Source organism: Aristolochia californica, unplaced genomic scaffold (assembly GCF_029961685.1).
Source record: "Aristolochia californica isolate CCGP_79_NKW_82.1479 unplaced genomic scaffold, dmAriCali1.0.hap1 SCAF_8, whole genome shotgun sequence".
Taxonomy (NCBI): Eukaryota; Viridiplantae; Streptophyta; class Magnoliopsida; order Piperales; family Aristolochiaceae; genus Aristolochia; species Aristolochia californica.
Window position 1 is genome coordinate 38,153,979 of NW_027182279.1, and position 24,831 is coordinate 38,178,809.

The following is a 24,831-nucleotide window of genomic DNA, read 5'->3' on the forward strand; positions in this document are numbered from 1 at the left end:
AATCACTTGTTTTTTTTTTTTTTTTGTACTTAATTTTTAAATAGATGGGTAAAACAGTAAAAAGAATAAACGGGTGAAATTGCCACCTCTATAATTGATGGTTCCACACTGGTTTTCTTTCATTAATTCCCCTGCTCAACAATTATTGTCTCAAGGTTGGAAGCTTTGGATAGAACTTTAACAGGACAAGAACAGCAGTCTCATGGAAGTTCGACTGAGCTGAAAAATAAAATGGAGGTACAGATATATATATATATGAATATGTTAAATTTATTTTCCTGAACAGCAATCAGAAAGGAACCTCTTTACATCTACAACAATAAATGATAGCCTCCCCAACCTTATAGGAATATCATGAACAAAAATTTGAATGTTTCTTGGCTAGAAAAATGCTTGCTTCCATGGATCTGCAGAAAAAAAATTAGCCCTAACCGTCCTTGGTTTTGAAGAAAGTATATGACAATATCAAGTTGTTAATACCATCCATCTTAGGATCTGTTTCAAATTCAGGATCAATGTAGAAGAACACCTGCAAATTAAGCTTCATAATATCAGCTGCATGTTCATCTCTTTTCTACCTTAGTAAGAGAGAGAGAGAGAGAGAGAGAGAGAGAGAGAGGGAGAGAGTTGTACAGGCATGTCAATCTGTTCGCCAGGAAGAAGACGTTGTTCTTCGAAGCAGAAGCACTGTATTTTGTTGAAGTATATTGCAGCCTGTAGACCACCAAAAAACAAAAAGACACCGCTCAATACATCTGCTCCTTATTTGGCAACATAATCACCTCCATGACACGAAACCGACAACAGAACAGGCAATACAATAAAACACTAAAGATAAATCAGGGAAAGAAGATATTCTTACCTTCATGGGGGTGACATTGTATGTAGAGACACCAGTTATTGGAGTTGAACTACAGTTTTCAGCAGTGTAAAATGCTAGGGCACTCTCTCCAGGTTTGATCCTTACCTACTCAGACAAAAACAGGAATATCAAAAAAAAAAAAAAATTCTGGACGGTAAATCAATCCTAGGACAAGAATGTCCCTGATATAAGAGAAAAATTTGACCTCTCTTTGTGTAGGAGTAAACTTCCATTGCAGCCCATCAGCAACATCAGCATTAAACTGAACCACAATGTCCCTAAAGCGCAAAACAGTTAGCATGCCAGGACCTCAACTAGAGTTAAATAGCAGGAGCTGCAAGATGATGGTAAAAGTCAACAAACAAATGACTAGCAAGCACTATCACTCTTAAGAATAATAAAGACATTAAGTAGCATGAATAAAACAGGGACTAGAAAACTACTTACGAAGCTATTCGTGAAACCTGCTAGTACTCCAAACAACTAAGTTAAAATTAGACAGTTCATGTCGATCATTTGAAACAGAAAAGCACAAAAAAAGTAACTGAAACGTGATAAAACCATGCAACATACACTGCCTTGAACAACAAAGTAGAAACAGAAATCGCCGTAGGGTAAGAACAAAAACTTTGCTTTAAAAAACATATTTCAGTGAATACCAGCAATGCAATAGTTCTATGAAAGAACAACTTTGTATAGAGATACAACCAATAGCTAGATAATATACAAATCTGTACCCAATTTTGCAAATGCAACAATTAAATCAAATATTAGACCCCCTGCTTATATAAACTTCCTCTCACTGTTCAAAAAAATAAAAATAAAAAAATCAAATATTAGACAAGTTGGACCAAATGAAAATAATTTGTTGTTTTAAGTATATAATATGGGAGAGAAGCTGGGACCTTATGAAAGTTTCATGGTACCTAATTGAGATACAGCATTAGTTACCTGGACAGAGAAATAGTACTCAAAAAGAAGAGAAACCCATACATTGTCATGCATAGCCATAAGAGTATATACCATTGTAAAGTAAGCTGTATTATTTACTTACAAAAAGACCTCTGCTGTTATTCATTAACACATAAGCAGATTTAAGTAGCAATTGATTAATGGAATGCATGATATGCAGGCTTCACATACAGTTTATAGACATCGCATACCATACAATGGTATCAGAGTTTAGGTGGGGCACTATAAGACGGACTCACAGTATGTCTGAAATTCAGGGGTACCCAATAATGATATGGTGAACAATGTGCAGGCTAACTACAACTTGTGTCTTCCAAACAGTGACTCCATCAGATACAATAAAATATCAGAGTAATAACTATATTATACCTAATGTTCCTACTACAAGGAACAATAAAACATGTTTTCATTTCAAAATAAAGAAATGAGGTTAAGACATTTGTAGGTATTCCCAGTAGAGAAATAACCATTTCGTCCAATTGTTGAAATACATACCTGGAAGTGACTGTACCATCTCGAGAATGCCGAGCTATCTTTTCCTCAACACTCTGCAAAGGATGATGCCTTGTCATGAATGATGAAGGAAATTTATGGAAATAAATGAAATGCATCAATACTCTACAAAGGACTGCAACGAGTAGTTGCAAAAAAACACATATTTCATCTAGACTAGCTGAAATCTTCAACTGCATTCATAAATAAATGCAAGATCACAGAACCCTCAGACTAAGAGGGGTGACACATTGAACTGTTGAGGTGAAAAATCAATCCTCACTTGATTTTCTAACTCTCATAAACCTTTAAATTCTCAAGCAAGTGTATTATTTAGAAGTCATTTATGTAACAGGTTTTTTGGCAGTCCCACCTTCATAACATCACTTACCTGCCACTTGTGCAAAAAGGGATCTTCATTCAAATTTCAGTGTTGCCTGATGTAGTACATTATGACATGCAGAGCTAGCTGAAGAATACTTAAACACAAGGCCACCCAAAGAAGGTGTGAATTTTAATTATCATATCAGAATGTCGGTTAATTGCCGGAATTAGAAAGAAAAGGGAAAAAAATAAGAAATGGGAATGACAAATAGGAGAATTGATAAGAATAGAGAAGAAAGAAGAAGGGGGGGGGGGAAGAGGGAGAGGGAGACCGGGGAGATTTAAAAAATTCATCATCAAAGCTGAATTCAACATCCTTTTACAGCCTATAAATAAATAAATTTAAAATTTAAATAAGATCTTTATCTGATCAAATCCAATAAAATCAAAAACGATAAACTAAAATTAAAATTCAAAATAGATAAGATCACTATCAAATCAAATCCAATAAAATCAGGAAAGATAAAATAAAAATAATTTCAACCATAATTAGTGGGTCCACTCGGGCCCAATGAGCATACTACCATCCCCACCACTATAAGCTGGTATCCTATCAACCTTTTTGAAATTGACACTATAAATAAAGCGATCTTTAACATGTTATTTAAGTCTTACCTCCTTTCGCTGAACAGTACCCCCATAACCTGTGGCTTGACAGAATCTCCGATACAAAGGGACAGCAGCATATGTACAACCCACCATAGCAAACACCAGAGCTGTTAGGTATATAAGGGTGGTTTTAGATTTATGATTTATTGAAGCTTGAGAAACATAGCTGCGCTGAAAGCTGCAAGAATGCAACCTCTCAAATTGCTGGGGGGTAATGGGCGAAAAAAATGTCCTCTGAGCTGATGGTAGCCCACTCAGCCTATTGTTGAATAGAAGCCAATGAAATTGAGTTCTTGAATGGTGCAACCATCTGAGATCTCCTATTGCTTTATTACTTGAAATAATAGCCTCTGAGCATAGTCTGAGATGAAAAAGATTTTTTTTTTTTGAAGAGAGATGAAAAAGATATTAATTTCAATGATTTATAACTTCATTCAACATGCTTTACTACAGCATGATTTTTAGTAATTGCATAAATCAAGTGAGTGTTACCCTGTAACTGATGGAGTAACAAGTGGGACTTTGCAGAGATGGTGCAAGATATTGACCTTGGAGGAATTTCTTAACCAAATCATTCTGCGAAACAATTAATTCTTCATATTAACAAAGAATACAGGAAAAAAAGAACTGCCAAAACCTAAGATAAGCTTTGTTCCCTACAAATATGAATACTACAAAAGTAGATACAGATATTTTCAGAGTCAGTCTTGGGCCTTTTTTTTTTTTTTTGAACTTGAAAAAATTTATTCATAAAATTAATTTAGTAAGTCCTTAGTTTTCATCACTTCATCCAAAAGGGAAGGATGATCAGCAGTCGTAGCTCAGAAAAATTTGTCCCAGGGATTGAAATGAAGGCTAACAAGTTTTGGTGGAAGCCACTTCACCATAAATGATGTAATAAAGAGAATTCAATATACAATGTCAGTGAGGAACTGAATAAATTAGTCAATCAAAGTTTCAGGGCACCAGATCATATAGCAGATTGAGCTCATGTCTATGTACAAAATCAATATTTAAAAAAACAGATCGAACCGGTTCAACCAGGTTAAAGAATTGGACTCTTTTTTGGTTCTTATTTAGGCAAAAACTGGATTTACCTTAAAATCAGATGATCCCACCAGTTGGTCCAGTCCGACCATAAATTAGACCCGTTGAATCAGGTCTGATTCAATAATCAGTATAGGAGACTTGAAAAAAAAAATTGTTGGAGGGAGGATTTAAAGTGCTGACCAACACTTGCATGGAAAATGTTATACTAGCTTACCAAACTACTGGAATCTGTCAAAAGCTAATGAAATAAAAAATATATAATGCATTTAACGGTAGCATCCCACATTGGTCCAGCCTACAGTTGAACCAGTCTAACCCGGTTAGATCAAAACCAGCCATCGTACTAGTTTGATGGCTAGTGTGGTTTTAATAACATTATACGAAATTGTATGCTGAATTATAATTTCTTTTTTATCAACGTATGCTGAATTATAATTGCGAACAGATCACAGCTGACAACTAAGGCAGACGCAAGATGGTCTAATCTTCCAGAACCCAGACAAGTAAAAGATGAATCAACTGACTCATTCCATTTATTGAAGTTCACATAGAAGAAAAAAGGGTATCTTAAAAAGCAAAAATTTTACTCAAACTAGATAAATTAGGAAAAAGCAGATTCAGAAGACAATTCATCCACAAAATGCCATGAAAAAGTAAAATATGTAAAAACGATATAGTAAATATTAAAGAAGAGATATCTGCACACATTTGGAGAGTGTATTTGGAGTTTCACTTCTGTAAAATCGCAGTTGAAATTTGAGGTTGCTTATCAGAATGTCACAAATTTTGTCATCCAACTTTGCTGACTTTTTTGAGAACCAAATCTCACTTGCTGTTTATAAAACTTCTTGCTTCTCCTAAAGTAGAAGAGGATCCCCAACAACTTACTCCGCTCACAGAGTGCACACTGGAAAAACAATCACTGTAACTAATAGAGTTACAGAATGAAATCTTAAAACAACTGAAAAAATGACACAAGAAAAACTAATAGGAAGCAATCAAGATACATCTTGGGCAACTTTAAGATCAAGTCTCCTCTGTATAGCACAGATTGTTTTAAAACGAAAAATATGATAAGCTTAACCGACTATAAATAATGAGTGAACGTGAGGGGTGTGAAGTTAGGTCCAAAACCCATCCTAAAATTATTAGCTAACTTAGGAAACCTCTTTCCCAACTAATAAACTTAAGATATTTGTACTTATTAATCCATATGGACTATTCTTTAACGAGGGAACTGCACTTACCCATGCAACTAGACTCGGCTCTGCAACATCTTTAGAATTGTCAATTGCTTTCCTGCCAACAATAATTGTTGAATTTATGGAAATGAGAAAAACTTTATTGACTTGATGTAATCAGAGTACATGAACTCCTATTTATAATAGAGGAAAATAGTAGAGTCTAATTACAATTAAACTACCTTTGTCCCAATTACACCCAAACTCTAATACTTAAAGATAAGTCTTAGCATAATTAATAACTCAACATAAATAGAAGACTAACATAACTAAAGCACCTTTAAACTAAAACTCTTTGTGAGACCTCATTCTATGAGACTCTTGTAAAACTCCACCATATAAGTTCTGGTTATGTGAAACTTCTTACTGTAAGAGTCTTGTAGGAGGTTTCCATATCCTCTCTTCAACACTCTCCCTCAAACTGGAGCTCGGTGATTCCGAGCGGTGAGTTGGGTTTGTGAAGGATGACTCACCCTGGCTCACGTATCTGACCCATCTGAATTACATTTTCAAGGATGGGTTGGATATATGGGGCGGTTCTGCCTTGCCACCGTGGAATTCCAGGTTGACTTACCTGAGTCTCAAGTCGCCAGACCTTGGTTTGGAGTTGGGAGCTTGCACGCACCTCTTAACATGTCCTCTTCCATTCTAAGGTATCTGATTCACTATTCCGAGAATCAACGACTCAGACGTCGTCTTCGTCTAAGTACACAGTTCTCATTTCTCATCTGTCATCCATGTCCTCCCAAAATCATTTCGGCCCTTTGGAATTCTGAGAGTTTAGAGCATTTTCCCTTTAACTCAGTTATAGGTTGCAGCATCTTACTATTACATTTCTCATACATCAGCATGATCAAGTGGGAAAGCTAGAGAGAAACGCGAATATAAAAACCCAGGTTGGCCTTCTCCTATCTTTTTTTTTTTTTGTTTAACCCCAAGTTGTTGTTTCTTCAGCTGCCTTTGGTGCCTTTGGTGTTGTTTCTTCATCTGCCTTTGGTGTTTGTCTTATTAGGGTGGTAGCTATGATTTAACTCCATGGTTGACTCGTAATTGAACTCTTCTCTTCTCTTTTCCCTGTAATTAAGCATGTGGGAAGTATTTATTTAGTTGATTGAAGAGATATGAAGAGATAACTGGGTCTAATCGTACTGATATGAATCTATTGTTGCCTTTATATGTGAGTAATTAATTCATTCTTAGTCTTCAGATAAACAATATGTGAGAGAAAATAGGAAGGAGAGTGTCTTTTACTCTTTTTCACTTTTCACAAGGGACGCTTTCTGAGAAAAGTAAGATTAAAGGAAGACTGGTATCTAAAACAGGAGAGAGCAGTCAGACCTCAAGGAATTTCATTTTCCAGGTCTTTGCTTTGCTGCTTCCATTGGTTCCAATTCTATTCGTACTTTGGGTTTCTACTCTATTTTCGGCTTTTACTTCTCTCTTTTTATTTTGTTTTCTGGCTCTCCTTCCTGATTCGATCATGTATGTCATAATATTTTCTAGGTTTTTTCTCTACTTTTGTTTTTTAAGTTTCACTTAAATTTTCCTTTCTTTTGTGATTTTAGTATCTATTTGGGATACTTATAATGGACATTTATCCTGTATATCAATGTCTTTCAGTTCGATCTATGTTTCCATGATTGTTTACTGTCTTGACATCTATGATTACTTAGGTAAGTAATTCTTAAGAAATGGCCATCAAAAGTGGTGGATCCCTCCTTCAAAGTCCGTTCATCACATGCTCCTTCAAGTTCTATCTTATACTAAAATTTCATAAGACCAACTTTGCCAAAACATTTTAATACTCCAGCAAGTAATCAAAGGCCAAAAGGGCAGAAGCTTCATACTGAAGAACCTAGAGGCAGGATCAAAAGAATAAGAAAAAGGAGCTCTAAAGAGAATCAGAGTGTTACCCAATGGGAACTGAAAAGATAAATGAGTGTTTGATGTCCCCTCCAACCATTTAAATAATACACAACTGGTTATAGAATTCTTTGTGTACTAATTTTACTTCAATCTTGATATAGGTGGCATTGTTTATCAGAAATAGAATGAGGACCATATTATGTTTTTTGGAATGTTTGTATACGCATGGAAAACTTTGCACTGAATAACCTGACTTTGGTGAGCCTTCAACAAAGACCTTAAATTAACACCTCCTGCTTGCGGTTGTTGTGTGTGCCATCCATAATAAGAACTACATTAGATTGTTTGAAAAATTAAATGATAAGTGGAGATCAAAGTAGATATTACCTTGAGAAGGAACCTTATAGTCTTTATACAAAATTTTTGGGTTTGATTGTGATTACTCCTCAAGTATTCAATCCTTTCATTTACTCACCTAGAGAGTTGGGCTTTCGTATGGCTCACTATTCTTTCGTTGTTATTTAGTCTTGAAATCTGTATATATGATAATTTAATTTATTTATTCTTAATTTTAATTTATAAAAATGGTATTTACTTTAATGTTTTATTTGTTATTAAAAAAATTCATGATCAATTTCATTAGTTTAACATTTAATTATTTTTTAATTTCCGTCCATTGGACGGGCTTCTTCTGCTGGTATAATATGAAATGAAAAAATGGCTATTTTTAGATATAATATATATTTTTTACCTTTTCTCCACGCATGACACGGTTTCACGCTAATAATCCGTATACTATCCATATCTGATTTCTACATCTAATAGCAGAAGTGTCTCTTGCAATCCTATAGAGACCCTTGTGCTCGTCTCATGACGAAGGAGATCATATTTGAGGTTCTCATTTGCTTCTTCAAAAATCCCCTCCTGATAACCACTCAATTTCCTCCTCTTTTTCTGGCTTTCTGTCTGCAAAGTGCAATCTCTATTTTTCTCTGGTTTTTCTCCGGAAGTTCTCACTCAGCTATGAAATTGGTATATGATGGCAGTCATTGGTAGGTTCCCTTATCTATTCATCTCTGCGTTGAATTGCACGGGGCAGATAGAAAGCCAAAGAAAAAATTTAACTAATTGAATAGTGAAATTGGTGTATGATGGCTTCCTCCCCTCTGCTTCACTCTCAAGTTGGAAAAGGGAGTAGGAGGGGGAGCCATCGCCTCCCTCTGGTCCTTTTTCGTCTGGGTGACTGAATTGCACAGGGCGAAGCACCTCTTTTCTCCACCTCCACAAGCCATCAAGTATGATGAACTATTTTTTTTTTTTTTGTGCTCTTGTTCCCATTAACATTTTTTTGTGTTCAATTTTGCATTACCACTGGTAGAACCCCATATGACTTCGCAGTCGCTACGAACTGTACCTCATCAGTGATGGGGGTCGGGTTTCGTTGGCTAATGGTCGCCCGTGTAGGCGACTCAGCCTTGTTTAAACTGGACTAAACACCCCAAACTCTAAACCCTAATCGAGAACCTTAAAAAAAACCTAATAAACCCTAAACCCTATCACCTCCTAAACACTAAACACTAATTCCAGAACTTAAAACTCTGAACCTCAAAAGTCCTAAACCCTAAACCCTAATTCCAGAACTTAAAACTCTGAACCTCAAAAGCCCTAAACCCTAAACCCTAATTCCAGAACTTAAACAAAAATCCCTAGACCTTAAAAACCCTAAAAGCCCCAAACCCTAAACCCTAAATTTTTTGAAAAAAAAACTAAACCCTAATTCCAGAACCTAAATACAATACCATAAATCCTTAAGCCTAAACACTTAACTCCTAAATACCGAGCACAAAACCCTAAAAACACTAAACTCTAACCTTATTCAAGAATTTAGACCATAAACTGTAATCCTAAATCCCACAATTATGCAACAATCACCCCAAATTAGGCACTGAAACTAAAATCAAATCAAATACAACACTAATTTAATCGGAAAAAAAATTAGGATTTAGGCATACCTTTTGAAATTTGGGGAAAACCGAAGCCGAAAGGGTAAAATCGAAGCCGAATGGGGAAATCGATGCCGAATCGAAGTAGAAATTAAGAAATCGACGCCCAAATGTCAAAATCGAAGAAAATCGAAATCTAAATGGGGGAAATCGATCGAAATCGGAAGGTATCTTAGGGGAAAAGAGAATAGCGACAGGGAGAAGGTAGTGGGAGACCGAAAGGGAGAAGAGAGGGAGGCCGAGAGGGATAAGAGAGAGGGAGAAGCGAGCGGGAGGTTGAGAGGGAGAGCGAGTGCGAGATAGAGAGGAGGAGGCCGAGAGGACGTTCGCAGCGAGAGGGAGAAGGGAAAGGGAGGCCGCAGGGAGACGACGGTGGAGAAGAGAGATCGGGGGCAGCAGGGACACGACAGAGGGGGAGCGGGAGGCGGAGCGAAAAAATTCGAAAATGAAGAGACCGAGAGAGGGGGTGCGGGAGAGTGAGCGAAAAAAACAAAAAATTCGCCGGAGGGTTCGAACCCCGGCGTTTGCTTAATGTGGAAGATCCGCAAAACGGGCGGAAACTAGATTCCTATATTTTTCTATTATTTTCTAATGAGAGAGATGTTGAGAAAAATACTACGTGTGTCCCTTTCCCTAAGAATGATATCAGTGATGCTAAAAAAAAATTGCAAGATGTTAGGAATATATGATGTAATTAGGGTGGCACTGATGCAATTAGTTTACGTTTCCTGTCACTTATTCACTCTTATTAAGGTGAAAAGTATACTTATAATATCGGTAGTTTTGATATCTATCAGGTCCATAACCTCCAGTTTTCTCCTAATGGTTTCTCTTTCATTTTTCCCCATGACCTAAATCATGGAGTCCTGAAAATCAACACATGAAAAGTTTCTTCCTGTATAGGTTCATTAATAAATAAGAGATTGATAAAAGCAATGCATAGGATTAACTCTCACCTATAGGGATGGAAACAAGGTGGATTCAGGGTAGATTTTAAGAAGCCCAATGCTCTCTTGTAAACATCTTTGTCCCCTTCTCCAAGGCCAAGTAGAAGGTTCTGATCTCTCAATCAATCAAAGAAGTCTAAATTCATAAAAAAAAATCATTTTTTTTAATTTTATTTATTTTTATTATGAGGGAAAAGAGGTTGAACTCGACTTCAACGACCATTAGTGGTACTTATCTTTTTCTTTTCTTTCTTAAGAACTTACGACATATTAAGCATAAAATCGAGACCCCTTTCGATTATCGAGATGTTCATGCCTGACCTAGAACATGTCCGATTTAAATGCAAATGGATGAACCATTGAAGTTATACTAATAAATTAATAAGATTAAATTAAAATATGATAAAGTTAACATAATAATATTTTATTATTATAATTAATACAAGGAAAATTAAATTATCAAAGTCTTTGCATAATATTCAATAAAAAAATTAATTTTGGCTCTATAAAAAAGATAAAAAAAATTGAACAAGGTGGAACATGTTCTAATTGCTTGGCTTACTTATGTACATAATTCAATTATTTAGTTATATTTTTAACAAAACCATTATCTATATATTATTATTAAGAATTAATTTTAAAACTTCAAATTAAGATATAGGGGATAAAATTAAATATTAAATATAGGGGACTTAAGTCTGATTTTAATTTTAATTTTTATTTTCTAATCTTCCAACAAGTCAATACCATTCTGTAGATAAATACATGAATCAAAGAAAACTATGCTATGATTTGATGTTTGTTCATTGTTTCAAAACCTGCCGCAGCCATGAACATCCGGTGGAGGTGAAACAGAGAAGCTTTTCATCATCCAAAGAAGAAAGAAGACTTGCTTTGAAGATTCGATTTAAGGTAACATCCGAGGGAGGTAGAATGGATCCGCAAGTCCATTAAAATAAGGGAATTCGGACCAGGGAAGCATATTGAAGAAGAAGGTACGTCGACGGAAATGTCTTTCTCTCACCTGAAAAACAATCAGTTGATGGCGTCGTATGCGTGAGGAAGAAGATGAAACAACAAAGAGTTTGTCAGAGTTGGTATTCCTGCCTTTGTCAACAAGGATCTTGATGCGTGTTTTCTCGTTTTTAGACTTCCTTATGCCCCCCCCCCCCCACAAATTTCTAGAATTCGGAAGATCCTTTTCGCTACCGAGGGAAGAGGTGGCGCTTCACCACCACCACCACCGCCTTCTTTCGGCGAGGGAAGAGGTGGGGCTTCGCCTCTGTCCAATTGCAAAACGATTAAAAACCATACAACAGGAATAAGAAACTCGAGACTTTTAATTAATCATTTTCTCACTCCTAGGAGCAGTTTCATGTCTACAAACACTGTTATTCCCCTTAATATTATTATTTTTAAAAGGAAAATTGAGTGCGACAATGGGCACCCTGATCAGTTTAGAAATCGCCACCGTCGTAGTCGTCGTAAGCGAGATCGTCTTCAACCCTCTCAGCCGCATCGTCGGCGATCTTGTCTTCCAAAGCGCTGACACCCTCCGCCAGAGCCAGTCCGCCCAGCGCTCCCGCTACTGCACCCACCGCCAGCCCAGTCCCCATCCCGAACTTACTCCCTTTCTTCCCCTCCTCCGGCCGGCCGTACTCGCCGTACCCGTACGCGTACGGCGCCGACGCCGGCGCCGTGGCCTGAGCCTGATTGTAAGGATACCCAACCGGCGGCGCCGCGTAGGGCGACTGAGCATGCGGGGGCGGAGCTCCATAGGGGTACCCCACCGGCGGCTGCCGAGCGTAGTCTCGCGAGTAAGAGTACCCGTAACCCGGCGGCGGGGGCGGGGGCTGATAGTACCGTTCCTCGCGGACGGTGATCTCGAGGTCGAGCTTGCCTTGGGGCCGTCCGGAGGGGCGCTTGAGTTTGAGGGTGCGGAAGCAGCGCTCGCCGAGGCCGACGTCGTCGAGGACATCGCGAAGGGGGAGGCGGGCGGAGCCGATGAGGGGCTTGGTGCCGTCGGCGGCACCGGCGTGGACGATGTCGACGGCGAGGGTGGCGTCATCGATGGGAAGCCCGCCGAGAGGGAGGGTGAGGGTCTCATCCCAGTTGGGAGACGTATCGCCGGCGGGGTCGACCTTGGTGGAGCACTTGGCGTCCGGATGGACCCAGACGACGGCGTAGGGCTCGAGGTCACCGTGCCGCCAGTTCACGTTCTTCAGGTCCTTGGCGGAGCGGATCCTCACCTCTACCTCCACGGGTGCCATTTTCGTAACTCCAGAAAAAAACCAGAGAGAAAGGAGAATCACAGTCGCAGGGCAGCGGGAGGAAGCAAACGACACGGAGAAACTTTATAGGCACGTGCAGTGGCATGTTGGTGAATTATGAGGGTACCATGGGTAGTTGTTGTAGAAGGGAAGTGAAAACCGGACGGCGTGAGTGCCCGGGAGCTGCCGGTCGTTCTTCTGGATGTGTGGGAATTATCACTTATCTGGTCAATTGCGTTTACAGCCCTCCCAAATAAAAAAAATTTAACTGGTAATAGCAGGTGAGAATGCCGTTTTCACAGTTTGCCTAGAGATGCGTAGCGTATCAGGTGCCACAACCAAGAGAAACAGGGAATAATCCATTCTCGGCGTCACATCATCGACTCGACGCCTGGAGGCGCGACCGATAGTGGACCCACTTCGAATGAACCGGACCGGTGTACTCGAACCGGATTGAGTCCGATTGAAGCCGGATTATATTTTTGTTAGACCATAGTTGGTTCAAAACGAACAAACCCTCTCCATCTGGTTCAATTAAATGAATCGACCAACTCAGCTCGATTTTCCAATAAGAATCACCTGCTTGTCATCCTACAGGAAATATAATTCAATATCTTAAGAATCTCCAAAGCACCCATAGATGGTTAATTTCAGAGAGGAATTTCTGCCAGTGGATACGGGCAAAAGATAACATTCCAACTTACATAGAAGGTATAGAAAACTGATCCAATACGAAAAATCATTTGGTGCAAAACATTCTAAACGCTATCTCAACGGTCTGATCATGATCATATAGCTGAGATAACCGTTTCGCACCAAATAACTTTTCATATTAATCAACCGTGCATTTTAGCTATTACGAACAGGGCCAACAGCCTCCTCTACAAAGAGTCACAATGCTCAAATATCCTGCTGATCAAACAATAAATTGTTCTTACAGGCAAACAACCATCTCCTGCTAAATCATCCAGTTTTGAGTACTTCCTAAAAGCCACAAAATATAAGCATGAACAATAAAACCTCAAAAGCACCAAACAGTGACAAGGGAGAATTGGGTTTTTGAGTTTGCATGTCAGGAGTAGCTTGATAAACTAGGCATATCTTTCTGATCAAGGTAGAACCGATGGCGAACAGAAGTACCGTCACGATTTTCATGATACAGAGTTCTCGTGCAACAAGACGTACTCTCGGCTGCAAAAGAAAAAGCAGAGCAAGGGAAAAACAGTTAGAAATGGCTCCTCCGGCTGATGCCTAATCAGAACAACATAGATGTTAAAGTTTCTAAGAGTGAACTGGAATTCTTAGGGTCTCATCACCATAAAAACACTAATTCCAGCATCTGGCAATGCATATAGCTGTAGCTAAGAAAACAACAGCTTTTTCTCACATATGAGAGAAACTCCCTCTCTATTGGAATGCCCACAAGCAAGATCTAGGCTGCCATCAGCACCTCTTGCAGCCAAATCCAGCAGTGACAACTCTCCCTCTCTTTTTCTTCTTTTTTATTTATTTATGGAATTCTCTTGTCCCTTCTTGTGACCAGGAATTCAGAAAGCACATCAAATCTGCAACTTTCTTTTCTGGATATCTAAATAATATGATTCCATTAACTCAACAACATTTTGGTTGACCACTGGATATTCCTTTCTCATTAAATACTCATTTTGGCTTGAAGAAGATAGTGCCCAAAGAAGATCTGTTTAGACCTTAACCTGGCAACAATCAGCATACCTACTATTGCCAAACTTAATAGTGTCTTTTTCAATAAGTTCATAATAACGTTGAGGATCAATTCGGTTATCCTGCACCACAGAAGCCCAAGTCAAAATAGAGAATTCAAGAAAACTACCACAAAAGGAATTGCAAACAAATGACAACAATGTTAGGATAATCTAGTTAAGTACTCACAAAGTGAAGCTTAGAATGTTAAATGATGATAGGTGGGAGAACTTACATTCATGAATGTTCCATTTGTGCTTCCAAGATCCATAAGATAAGGCCTAGACATAAGGACCCAAACATCGGTTAGTTTTTGCGTAAGTCCACAGAGTAACTAGATTGATGATAAAGAACAAGTAAACCAGTTGAAAGTAAGCACAACCATTACCTTACTTGTTTTGAGACAGTACCATCTGGCTGCTCCTTTTCAACATACCTGGAGAGACATTCATAAATTTACATTTCAACTTTTACTACCCCAAGAATAAAACTTTGCATCACTACATAAAAATTTTTAGTACGAAATTTGCCTAAACTGAATTTACCACCAGATGAACAACTACCAATTTGGTATCTGCCAATCATAACTGTTTTTTTTCTGGAAGTTGATTATGCACTCTTTACCACTGGTGAGACTTGAAACCAAGACCTCACATCAGAAACCCACCCCACAAGAGACCATTGAGCTACAGGACCAAGTCACTCTTTGCCAATCACAATATAATGATGTTAAACACAAGGATTACCTATACTGGATTAATGCATGTTGCTTGCTACAAGAAGGATGATCTGTTGGGATGTCAGCCACCCTTCTTTCTCTGCCAAAAAGATAACAGCTTTGCCTATGTATATAAAGAGGATCTGTAATTCCAACACAAGATCAGCATAAGTCCTGTAAATCTAAAATAATATAAGTGTAAGTGCAAAGACATGATGGAAATCACAGAATTTACAAAACATGATTTTCTAAACCTCCATATAATTGAGATATTATTACATCTACCACAGTTCCAGAGTCGTCTACACACTTCTAGTAGGTTGGATCTGGCTGTCTACAACATATCTCATTTCGACATTCTGGCTGTTTCTTGTTACAGAATGTGGATAGGTGGGGTATGGCTAAAGAAATTTAAAGAAAAAAAAAACAATTTTGAACCAGTTGTTAGCTTGGAAAGAAAAATAGACCACTCCAACCAATATGCTGATAGAAGCCAACGCACATCTCCTTGAACATCTCAAGAATGCTGCAGTGAATCCTAAACATGGAATGTACTAACTGTACGAACCGATAGTTGGTCCTCTATAGCCCACATTGGCCAACTTGAATCAGCAGGGCTGCCTGTTTTGGTCCATTAAGACCCTTCAGAGCTGATATAAGACTCCCGCTATCTTTAGAGTATCAGGTCAGTCTTCAAAAACAAAAACAATAAAAAATAATGATAGTTCTCATTGCATATTGTGTCATCCACCTCAAAATTTGATATGACATGTGACACACATCGGCGAACAGATACTCAGGTACCTAGATTTTTTTTTTCTGTATTCTAAAGCTTCAGGTACCTAATTTACTCCATAGCCATATGAAAACCGTGTTTTCTCTGCCCAACAAGGATATTTTTTGTCCAAACGAATTACTCAGGTGCCAAATTCTGTTTTTTCTATGTACACAAAACTGATATATTTGGCCTTGCAGGAAATCCATAGCCATATGAAAACCGTGTTTTCTCTGCCCAACAAGGATGTTTTTTGTCCAAACAAATTACTCAGGTGCCAAATTCTGTTTTTTCTATGTACACAAAACTGATATATTTGGCCTTGCAGGAAATATAACACACAATAAAGTAAATGGACATAGAGAGATGAGCAGCAGTTTGAAATTATTACCATTAAGAGCTTCTCCAGCCTTGAACACATACAACCGCCACCTTACATTAGGTTTGCGAGCATCAGGAGGTTCAGTGAACAGCAGGGTCACACCTGAGAAAATAGGTCTCACATTAAACAACCTAATGATATCACTCAACAAATAATAATACAAATTGCAATTACCACCACAGCATGACTGCAGCTTCATTGAAAAGATAAATAGCCTAAATACAGAATTAAGCAACAATTTCAAAAAAAAAAAAAAAAAAAGATTGAAAGAAAGAAAAAAAGAAGAAGAAAGAAGAAGATTTGAGGTGGAGTTATAGTAGAAGACTCACCCCTTACTCGATTGGTTTCCTCAGCAAGCTTCCCAGAAAGCTCAAATGAAGGTTTTTGCTGCATGAAAAATCATTGTTATAAAAACCGGATAATTGTTAAACTGTTGACCTGTATTGGACCGTTCAGCAGGAGCATCCCAACCATCTTTAGATCTAACTAGTACTTTATTTCTGCCAGTATGACATGGTGTATTAAATGACTCCTTCAAACTTATAGCTACATATATTAGTCTTGTTACCAAAACATTTATTCACATCACCACATACACAAAGGAGGCACAGCACCCATAGCTCCCTGAATCCACTTTATGAGCCATGGTCACTAAAGTGCCGATGTGATTTCAGCCTTACAGATTTCTTTTTTTTTTTCAAATAGTGGAAGACTTTTATTGTGCTTGAAGCTCAATACATATACAGATAAATGAAGCTTAAGTTACAATGAGGAATGAGCCTCCTTCCAGCTTTAAGGACCTAAGAAACCTTCCTTAGCGTGAACATTCGACATGTTATTTAAAGCATGGAGTGTACGCTGCCATGGTACAACTATAGAAGTACATAAAACATTGATTCCATCAAAGATATAACAAAATCACTATGAATGGGGGGAATTTTCTTCATCCCACTAATAACCATTGCAGAATCGCCTTCTACTTGGACTGGGGCTCAAAATTTATACTTAAGCAACTTTAACCCTTGGAGCAGCACCTTTATGTCTAAAGAATAGATCTGCCCTGATCCCTAAAGACTCCACCAATGCCAGCGAGGAATGAGCTACAATAAAAGCTAATTTCGAGGGAACCAGGAAGAGAATGAGTCAGTGTGAATTTTTTTTTGTGTGTGTGTGTGGGTGGGTGTGGATTGTGGGGGTTGTAGAATCTGGCTGACAAGCTCAATGCCTTCTAATGACTAAAGAAGGGTTGGAGGAAGGCCCAGGAAAGTTTTAGCCTTCCAAGAAGACCATCCGAAGGGTGAAGAGCAACTGCTAATAATCCGTACCTTCCAGATAAACCACAGAACGACAACCATTGCTGCCTTCCATAAAACCCTCCTCATTGCAGGCAGATTCCATTTGCAAAATTATTCATGACATAAAAAAAGGAGGGGGACGAACCTGAATCCCAAACTTGTTGAAAACTGCATCCATATCGAAGAAGTAAAAGGGCAGTGGATCATTAGACGGTCTAGAGTTTCCTCTTGGGAATTGCAAAACTTTTTTTTTTTGAGAAGTTTTGCAATTCCCAAGACTTATAAAGTGAATTTATAACAGGACACCAGCAGCTGAGATAAACCCCTTTGCAAGAAGAGATCACATTATGATTTCATTGCTCCATCAGTTCTGCAATCATGGGTGCAGTCCTCAAAAAGCTCAGCATCCAATTTTGCCCTCCGTCCTCCTTTCCCGACCATATACCCCCCCCCCCCCCCCCCCCCTTCCTACACCAGTATTGGAGGAGTAATTAGAGATCATGGAGGCTCTATACAGCAAATTTGTTGAGGCTCCATTGACATTTTTCAGATTTCATTGAAGCAACTATGAGGGCACTATTGCAGGCACATCAGTATACATGAAAACGTTCTTAGCCCCACTTTTCGTGGAAGGAGACTCAATAATTACAGGTGGATGGATGAAGGAAAATTCACCCCCTCCATGGCACTTTGATTACATATTTGATGAAACCAAACCCCTTTCTAACTCTCTACACGTATTGTTGAACTTCTGGAAAAGAGAAAAACTTCATTGGCTTAATGTAATCTGAGTACATGAGCCCCTATTTATAACAAAGGGAAATAGTAAAGTCCAATTACAATTAAATTATCCTTGTCCCAATTACACCCAAAGTCTAGCATTTAAAAATAAGTCCTAGCATAATTAAACAACTTAACATAAATAGAAGATTAACATAACTAAAACACCTTTAAACTGAGTCTCTTCTGTGAGACCTCCTTCTATGACACTCCTATAAGACACTACCATACTAATTCTAGCTTTGTGAGACTTCTTACTGTGAGAGTCATGTAAGAGCCTTCTATATCTTCTCTTCAACACTCCCCCTCAAGCTAGAGTTTATAACTTCTTGCAATGAAAAGGATTTTTGGTATTCAATTTTCTTTGCGCAAATAATTCTTCATAGATGCAAAACTTCATCTTTTGTACTTCTTCTTCTACTTTCCCCTTCAAACTGGGGATAAAAAGGACATAGAGACCCAGCTTGGACAAAACAGAATATGGAAGAAGAAAATCACTCCTAACGGTACGACAAAGCTCCATACACTAATCAAAACAGTCATAGTCTGAAACACACTCCGCTCAATTTTAAAGGCAAAAAACTAGCCCAACTTTAGGGCATAAAAACAGACTAGTCACTTTTAACGGTAGCTCAAACACAAATCACCTCTTGGGAGAAGAATAAAAGACTTAACTCAAGCTAGATGTTGGACACACTCCTATACTTTTTATATAGTGGGTCTAAGCATTGCTCTGAAGTGATAAAAACACTAGATGATAAACTGAAGAAATACTTGAGGAACTGAAGAAATACTTGAAGAAAACAACTTTAACCGGAAGCAGGTGATTATGCAACACTCATACTTCCAAAGTGGCCTTTTTTTTTGGAAAACTAAGGGAGACAATAACGATAGAAATTAATAAACTTGACCAAGTATAACTTTTTTTTGAGGTGATCATAATTTTTCAAAGTTAACTATGCACACAAAACTTGAATGAGCACATCAAGGAGTGATTAAGTTGGACCCTTTTTTTTTTTGGAAAACTAGGGGAGATAATAACGGTAGAACTTAAAAAACTTTATCAAATATAACTTTTTTTGGGGTAATCATAATTTTTCAGAGTTAACTATGTGGAAGATATACAACCAAGTAACAAAAACACAAAACTTGAAAGAGAACATCATGGAGTGATTGAGTTGGACCAAAACTCTCTAATTAGAAGACAAATTTGGCTAAAAACTTGAATTTTAGAAGAAAAAGAAACTCAAATCACATTTGGAGAGAAAACAGGAGAAGAAATATGAAAAAATTAGAGATTTTCGGAAGAATTAGCCTTTGATACTTCTAATATCAATATCTCCAAAAATATAGCTCAGAATCACAAATGGCATGTTGATCAAGAAACTAGATTCAAATATATTTAATTTGATATCTAATTTGACATAAAAATATTCGTTCTTGAATCTTTTATGACCTCTTGATTCTCTTCATTTTGTATTTTGACCCTTGCCGACTACAATTCAAATATCTCCTTAAATATAGATCAGATTGACATGAAATTTTCTCCTTCTGAAACTAAACTTCAATATTTTTCATCTAAGTATAATCTCTCTTTACAAAATATAATTCTTTTGAGATAAAGAAGCTAATATATTTTGGGAATTTGTAATCTGGCCGAACTAAGTACTCTTTCTTCTTTGGCTAACATGACCATTGACTCTTCCACGATAGATATCTCCCTCAAGAAAACTCAGATTGAGAATTGGTTAAATAGGTAAGAAAATATACTCATAGATCTTTCTTTGAATATATAATTCTCCTTGTAAAGTATCGTTGTTGATGGCATAAGACGGCTTGAAATTTGAAGCTTTCTGTCGTTGCTCAAACGCAATCTGACCTTTGCTACTTCAAAATATCGATTTCTCTTTGAAGAGAACTCCAATTGCCAAAATTCGTTTTGCGTTGGGAAAGTAGACCCGAATATCTTTCCATCAATATATAATTTGCAATATGAAAAGCTCAGTATGGAGGTGTGAACGCCATGAAAGCAACGGGTATTGGAACTGAAAAGAAAAAAAAATATAGAATACGAAACTAAACTACTAGAGAGGATAGATCAGAAAATGATCACATTATCTCTGTGGGTTGACCCAGTCAACTCACAGAACCTACTCTTATACCATTTTGAATTTATAGAAAAAGGAAAAACTTCATTGACTTGATGTAATCTGAGTACACGAGCCCCTATTTATAATAGAGGAAAGTAGTAGAGTCCAATTACAATTAAATTACCTTTGTCCTAATTACACCCAAAGTCTAACACTTAAAGATAAGTCCTAACATAATTAAACAACTCAACATAAATAGAAGACTACATAACTAAAACACTTTAAAATTGAGACTCTTTTGTGAGACTTCCTTCTATGCGACTCTTGTAAGACTCCACCATATTAATTCTGGTTTTGTGAGACTTCTTACTGTGAGAGTCATTAAGAGTCTTCCATATTTTCTCTTCGTTTCATGGTGGCACACACATCGTGCCGCAAATAAAATTCCAGATATAATAGCTAAGGAAGGTATCTCTAGGCCTTCCTTGTTGATTAGGGACTTCTTCCCCATTGTAGACTAGTGTATTCTCTTTCCCCACTTCAATAATAAAAGATTTCCACTATTTCAGAAAAAACAAGAAAAAAGGACACCCACCCCTTTGGAGCTCATTACAAATTAGGGTTTTCTTGCAAATTGTTGTCCAAACAAAATATAGAGCTTTACCCTTAAAGTTTAAAAGTAATTCATTCTTTAGAAAAAGGGATTTTCTTGTTTGGATATAAATTTCTTTTCCAACAGGAGACACATTTACCTAAAAGAAGTCTACAAATCTTAAGTAAAAGTCATACATTTAAATTTTCCAATAAGACAGAACAAAAGCATTTTGTTTTCTTTTTTGTTTGCAATGCAAAATATGGTGCAAACCCCACTATCTCCATGACTGAGTCTATCCATCAGATTGTCTAGAAGTATAGATCATTCTTATCTCCAACCAGTTAATCACACTCCAATGGTTGCCAATATTGTGGCTGAGTCCTAACCTCCCACCCCCTTTTTGGTTCGAATGTCGAACTCCATACCCTAGTGAGACTTGAAACCAATACCTCACAACAAAAGCCATTGAGCAAAAGGCCCAATCCACATGTGGCTGATTTCTTTGCGAGAAGTGGAGTCACCTGGCAACAACTTGTTGCCATGGATCTTTGGGTATTTCTTTTTCTTGTATTATTTTTGGTTCTTTTGCCTTCTCGGGTTCTTTTACAATTTCTTGCGCAGCATGCACTTTGCACATTTCTCCTCCTACTCTCCTTTCTTCTATAAATGAAATTATGCATTTTCAAGAAAAAAAATGACAACACTAATAATTGAAGCATGTACCTTCTGCTTTGTCTCCAAGGCCTCTTCAACAGCCTTCATCTTAGCAACTGAATCGTCTTTCTTTCCCTAACCAGGGAATGAATTTTATCATCATAATCAATAAATAAACTATGACTTAAGATAAACCAACAACAACTATAATAAGTCCAAATATAGATTAAAATACTAACTGTTTTAAAAAGCATTGCAATAATTTAAGAGAAAAAACTAACAAAAGATGTTAACAAAAGAAAATGAAACTCCAAGCTTGAATAAACATAGAGTATTAAGCATAAGTAGTTGTCAATCCAGAAGATTATAGTTATTTCTAATTGCACCACCATCTTTGTCATGCAACACCAGTTATTGGGAATCTATCATTCATTATGACCACTGGCAGTTGCAACTGGCTTCCCTCATTTCCCCACAGCTTCTTCTCAATAACTTCTAGATGTTGGTGGTAAAACTGCAACATATTACATTGTCTCTTATAAGCATAGGATGAAATGTTATAAAACATAGTATAAGGTGGGAAATACTCTATTGGTGGCATTCTTTGTTGCGCTTATTAACTAGTATATAATTCATTCAAAAAATTAACTAGTCAATAAGACAAATGAAAAAAAAAAAACACATATCTCTTAAATAAATAGCTTTTCTAAAAGAAAATGGTAAACCATTTCTCAGTCAACATTTACAAACTTGAAACATAACTCAGCATGTGAAAGTTTTAATAATCCTAAATGGAAGAGGTTTATCAAGCAACATAAAAAAGAAGGATAGCAAAATCACCCTGGATTTTTTATCTGTCTTAGACGTACAGTAATTAGATAACTTCTAGCAATTTAAAATTGAGAAGAGGTTTATCAAGCAACCCACAATTTAAAGATGTGAAATCAACACAGATTCTTTTAAGAAATTATAAAACAAATAGGAAATTATCATTCAAAAGAAAATAAACATGAAATTAAAGCAGCAAGGAGTGAATATCACCAGACACCTCTTCATACTTTTCAGCCTTAGACGCACGTGAACCCTGAGGTGAGCTGGACTCATATCTACTCCTGTGGCTATGGGCATGCTCAGTGGGAGATTTCGAAGAACCACGTCTGGGTCTAGAATCGCCATCTCTATCTCGTTTTCTTTCACCGGGTTCCTTATCTCTACCTCTTTCTCTGTGCCCCCTGTCATCATCCATACCACTGTTTCTCTCTGTTTGCTTATCCACCAGTCGCTCAGCTTGGACACGCCTTAAACGTTTTGAACGGGGAGAAGGAGACCGAGAAACAGAAGATTTAGATCGTGCCTCTTGGGGGGACCGGCCATGGCTAGAAACTTTTCCTCTTGTAGGAGATCTCATACTATGAGAAGATCTAACTCTAGCAGGTGATCTTGCTCTTGGGGAGCCTCTGCGCTGAGGAGACCTTTCTCTTCGGCGAGAGGTCCTCCTGTGAGGGGATGAGCGCGAGTGCACTGGAGACAATGATCGGTCAGATGAGTGCCGCCGCCTAGGCGATCTTTGGTGGACTGAAGGAGCCATCTGAAAGAAAAATGACCAGAATATTTGATATCGGGAAAATAATGCTTCTGTAATTACATGCTGTAAATTTAGTAATCACAATTTTCAGTTAAAATACAACATAAAATAGACTCTAAGGTGCATAAGGTACCAAATGGATGAAACTTCAAAATTTACACTGGTAACTGCAACAGGAAGAAGACTTCTAATGGCATGAACTGTTACTTAGTTGAAAAGATATCTTGATAGTGCAGAGGTAAAGTGATCCACTTTCTAAACATTAGTCCAGAAGGAATACTGGCTGTAGAGCTGATTAATTGCACACATGCCTTAGATAAAACATGCTATCTTTTACAGAAACTAAAATGTAACAGAAGAGCCAATATAAAACCTCTATACAAGAACTTCAGGGTATGCAAGAAATCTCTTCTTAAACATTGAATATGCTAAGCATAGAAAGACCCTAAACTAAAACAGTTTCTTCTAAATATTTTATATACACGAACCCCCAGACACCCTATCGCAACTCAAATATATACAGAAAAGCCAGAGTTTGAATAGGTTTCTATGAGATCTCTGTTTCCTAACACTTAGACAACATGAACTCCACAAGCTACAAACAGCAGCGGACACCAAGCGGACGGTATACAGTGACTATAAAGGGGGCCACAAATTCAAGATGAGTGACAGTTCAAATTTTCCAATCCTAGTTTGTGGCATTCACCATATATCAAAACTCTACTACGTATGAGTTTTTATTTGTTCTTCCATCCAACAAGAAATATCACCAAAATGTCCATAATGGTTTAGATATAACATAATCAACATCGAACCAGTGCCGCCAACATGCAATCAACAGAAAAAGAAAAAGAGAGTAAACCTAATTCTCACTTTTCGCGAAAGACAACCAAGACTGGAAAACTCTTTAAACTTTTTCCCAAGATTTTTCTAGCGAAAAAAATAAAATACATTTTTATTTAGTCCAGTGTGGCGGCACTAGACGATAGCTGCAAAAAAATAAAAGAGCAATGAGACGGAGACTTGCATTGTATATCTCAGCGCAGAACAACAAGGGTAAGAGATGCCAGGCAAGAGACGATGCCGCTCCTCTCTTTTTTCTCTCTCCCGCTTGATGGCAAGGGACGAGGAGGAGAGCGACTAGAGAACTATACACATAGATGACAAGCGGCGGGGCGGAAGGAAGCCCCGGGAAGCGCAGCTTTTGGACGGCGAGAGTCGCTAGGAAAGGAAAAGAAAGGAAAATTGCAGACTACACCGAGAGCTGCGGACAACGATTCTTAAAATTATGTGGAGAGTGGCTTCTAACTTTTCCGGGGGCTTAGTGTGAGACTAAGGGCCCCTCTTAAGTGAAAATTTTCACCGGGAAAGTGCCCCAAAAGTGTTAGTGCCATGTAAAAGTACGGATGAAAGTGAATTACCTCGTCTTAGTGAAAAAATAAGTTAAATTGAATTCACTCCATGAGATTAGTGAATTTACTTTCACTCGACGTTTTCTCTGCCTCTCCGTCGTTTCATGGAGATGGTTCGCCCTCCTTTACC

At 37.8% G+C, this 24,831-nt stretch overlaps 3 protein-coding genes across 13 annotated transcripts; all 3 read right to left on the reverse strand.

The window, feature by feature from the left end:
• Positions 1 to 220: 220 nt before the first annotated feature.
• Positions 221 to 9,990, reverse strand: LOC137938867 (cytochrome c oxidase assembly protein COX11, mitochondrial). Of its 8 annotated transcripts, XM_068783950.1 has the most exons (11): positions 9,489 to 9,990; positions 5,617 to 5,668; positions 5,076 to 5,291; positions 3,812 to 3,895; positions 3,326 to 3,680; positions 2,330 to 2,382; positions 1,068 to 1,140; positions 863 to 967; positions 634 to 714; positions 481 to 529; positions 221 to 407 (listed from the first exon to the last, which is right to left on the reverse strand). In XM_068783950.1, exons 4-11 carry the CDS (start codon positions 3,892 to 3,894, stop codon positions 382 to 384), a joined length of 825 nt encoding a protein of 274 aa, XP_068640051.1. In that variant the 5' UTR covers position 3,895; positions 5,076 to 5,291; positions 5,617 to 5,668; positions 9,489 to 9,990; the 3' UTR covers positions 221 to 381. The 8 variants fall into 8 exon arrangements, with proteins under 8 accessions (XP_068640051.1, XP_068640045.1, XP_068640044.1 ...); XM_068783944.1 differs by having other exon boundaries at positions 221 to 529; positions 5,076 to 5,276; XM_068783943.1 differs by having other exon boundaries at positions 221 to 529.
• A 1,771-nt stretch (positions 9,991 to 11,761) lies between these two features.
• LOC137939314 (protein SRC2 homolog) lies at positions 11,762 to 12,740 on the reverse strand. Its single transcript, XM_068784596.1, has one exon. The coding sequence runs from the start codon at positions 12,694 to 12,696 to the stop codon at positions 11,884 to 11,886; it is 813 nt and encodes a 270-aa protein (XP_068640697.1). The 5' UTR covers positions 12,697 to 12,740; the 3' UTR covers positions 11,762 to 11,883.
• Positions 12,741 to 13,478: 738 nt separating this feature from the next.
• On the reverse strand, positions 13,479 to 24,592 carry LOC137938872 (FHA domain-containing protein DDL-like). Of its 4 annotated transcripts, none has more exons than XM_068783958.1 (10): positions 24,317 to 24,592; positions 22,753 to 23,292; positions 21,774 to 21,839; positions 16,620 to 16,677; positions 16,300 to 16,392; positions 15,162 to 15,276; positions 14,804 to 14,851; positions 14,651 to 14,696; positions 14,432 to 14,498; positions 13,479 to 13,887 (listed from the first exon to the last, which is right to left on the reverse strand). In XM_068783958.1, exons 2-10 carry the CDS (start codon positions 23,290 to 23,292, stop codon positions 13,769 to 13,771), a joined length of 1,152 nt encoding a protein of 383 aa, XP_068640059.1. In that variant the 5' UTR covers positions 24,317 to 24,592; the 3' UTR covers positions 13,479 to 13,768. The 4 variants fall into 4 exon arrangements, with proteins under 4 accessions (XP_068640059.1, XP_068640058.1, XP_068640061.1 ...); XM_068783957.1 differs by having other exon boundaries at positions 14,409 to 14,498; XM_068783961.1 differs by having other exon boundaries at positions 13,747 to 13,887; positions 14,428 to 14,498.
• Positions 24,593 to 24,831: the final 239 nt, after the last annotated feature.